The 2,105-nt window shown below is 46.5% G+C and overlaps 1 protein-coding gene across 1 annotated transcript in view; it reads right to left on the bottom strand.

Moving 5' to 3' along the window:
* Window positions 1-417, bottom strand: part of LOC144485347 (immunoglobulin superfamily member 1-like) — a 48,876-nt gene extending 48,459 nt beyond the window's left edge. The window contains exon 1 of the mRNA XM_078203545.1: window positions 368-417. Coding sequence (XP_078059671.1) covers window positions 368-398 — 31 coding nt within the window. The 5' untranslated portion in view covers window positions 399-417. The remainder of the gene's footprint in view (window positions 1-367) is intronic.
* Between the last annotated feature and the right edge of the window lie 1,688 nt (window positions 418-2,105).

The following is a 2,105-nucleotide window of genomic DNA, read 5'->3' as shown; positions in this document are numbered from 1 at the left end:
CACACTCACACACGCACACACTATCTCTCTCTCTCACACACACACTGGAGATCCACTCCAGATTTAACAAGGGGATCAGGGGGGATCCTGATCAGCAGCTCTCACTGAAATCCCAAAACTGTCCAGCAAATGGACTCCAGGATCACTGCCCTCAACGTGACTCAAAGTGAATCCAGCAGAGGCAAATCTCCACCCTCACCATCCACCCCAACACACTCCATCCTAAACTAGCGTTAATCCCTGGAGCTAACTGAGATCAGACACCTCCCGGGTTCATTCCCACTCTCCCCACTGCCATTCACCCACTCAGATACCACACAGACCAGACGTACGACAATGTTGCACAGAGGTCGGGTGCAGGACTCACCAAAGAGCAGTAACGAGGCGCCCATCTCCATCTCCGAGTCGCAGCTACATCGAGATGTGAGAGCTGGAAGGGACGGAGACTGTGTCTCCTCCTCCGAGACTCAGAGCTTCAAACCAGGAAGCTTTGAATGAGAGAGGAAAGAGAGTCTGGGAGGAAGTAACCATAGTTACAGCAGCAGTACTGAGCTTTGTACAACACAGAGTTAAACAGGGTCAGGAAAGGTTACAAGGTCCAAAATATTAATCTTTATGAGTAGCCATTGATCAGATAGTGAGAGAGGATGATGTGGTCACCTTGGTCATGTGCAGGGAAAAGCCTGGAACTACAGGCCGGTGAGCCTCACATTGGTAGAGGGAAAGTTGTGAGAAGGTATTCTGAGTGACAGGATCTACAGGCATTTAGAGACGCAAGGACTGATTAGGGACAGTCAGCATGGCTTTGTGAGTGGATAATCGTGTCTCACAAATTTGATTGAGTTTTTTGAAGGGGTAACCAAGAAGGGAGATGAGGGCAGTGCAGTTGATGTTGTCTACATGGAGTTTGGCAAGGCCTTTGCCAAGGCACCACATGGTAGGTTGTTGCATAAAATTAAATCTCACAGGATCCAGAGTGAGGTCGCCAATTGGATACAAAATTGGTTTGATGACAGAAGGTGGATGTGGAGGGTTGTTTTTCAAACTGGAGGCCTGTGACCACTGGTGCACCTCAGGGATCAGTGCATGGTCCACTGTTGTTTGTTATTTATATGAATGATTTGGATGAGAATTTAGGAGGCATGGTTAGTAAGTTTGCAGATGACACCAAGATTGGTGGCATAGTGGACAGTGAGGAAGGTTATCTGGTTTGCAAAGGGATCTTGATCAATTGGGCCAGTCGGCTGATGAATGGCAGATGGAGTTCAATTTAGATAAATGCGAGGTGATGCATTTTGGTAGATTGAACCAGGCCAGGACTTACTCAGTTAATGGTAGGGCGTTGGGGAGAGTTATAGAACAAAGAGATTTACGGGTACATGTTCATAGCTCCTTGAAAGTGGAGTCACAGGTGGACAGAGTGGTGAAGAAGGCATTTGGCATGCTTGCTTTCATTGGTCAGAACATTGAATGCAGGAGTTGGGATGTCTTGTTGAAGTTGTCCAAGACATTGGAAAGGCCACACTTGGAATACTGGTCACCCTATTATAGAAAGTATATTATTAAACTAGAAAGAGTGCAGAAAAGATTTACTAGGATGCTACCGGGACTAGATGGTTTGAGTTATAAGGAGAGGCTGGATAGACTGGAACTTTTTCTCTGGAGCGTAGAAGGCTGAGGGGTGATCTTATAGAGGTCTATAAAATAATGAGGGGCACAGACCAGCGAGATAGTCAATATCTTTTCCCAAAGGTAGGGGAGTCTAAAACTAGAGGGCATAGGTTTAAGGTGAGAGGGGAGAGAGACAAAAGTGTCCAGAGGGACAATTCTTTCATGCAGAGGGTGGCGAGTGTCTGGAACGGGCAGTAGTAGAGGTGGGTACAATTTTGATTTAAAAAGCATTCAGACAGTTACATGGGTAAGGTGGGTATACAGGGATATGGGTCAAATGTGTGGTAGTAGCTTAATGATTAAAAACTGGGTGGCATAGACAAGTTGGGTTGAAGGGACTGTTTCCATGCTGTAAACTTCAATGACTCAGTCTGGGTGTACAGGAGGTGTACACATTCTGGGGTCACAAGATGTGTACACAGGGGGTGTACACA

This window comes from Mustelus asterias, unplaced genomic scaffold, assembly GCF_964213995.1.
Source record: "Mustelus asterias unplaced genomic scaffold, sMusAst1.hap1.1 HAP1_SCAFFOLD_188, whole genome shotgun sequence".
Taxonomy (NCBI): domain Eukaryota; kingdom Metazoa; phylum Chordata; class Chondrichthyes; order Carcharhiniformes; family Triakidae; genus Mustelus; species Mustelus asterias.
Note: the sequence above shows the minus strand (reverse complement) of the source record. Positions and strands in the feature narration are given on the sequence as shown.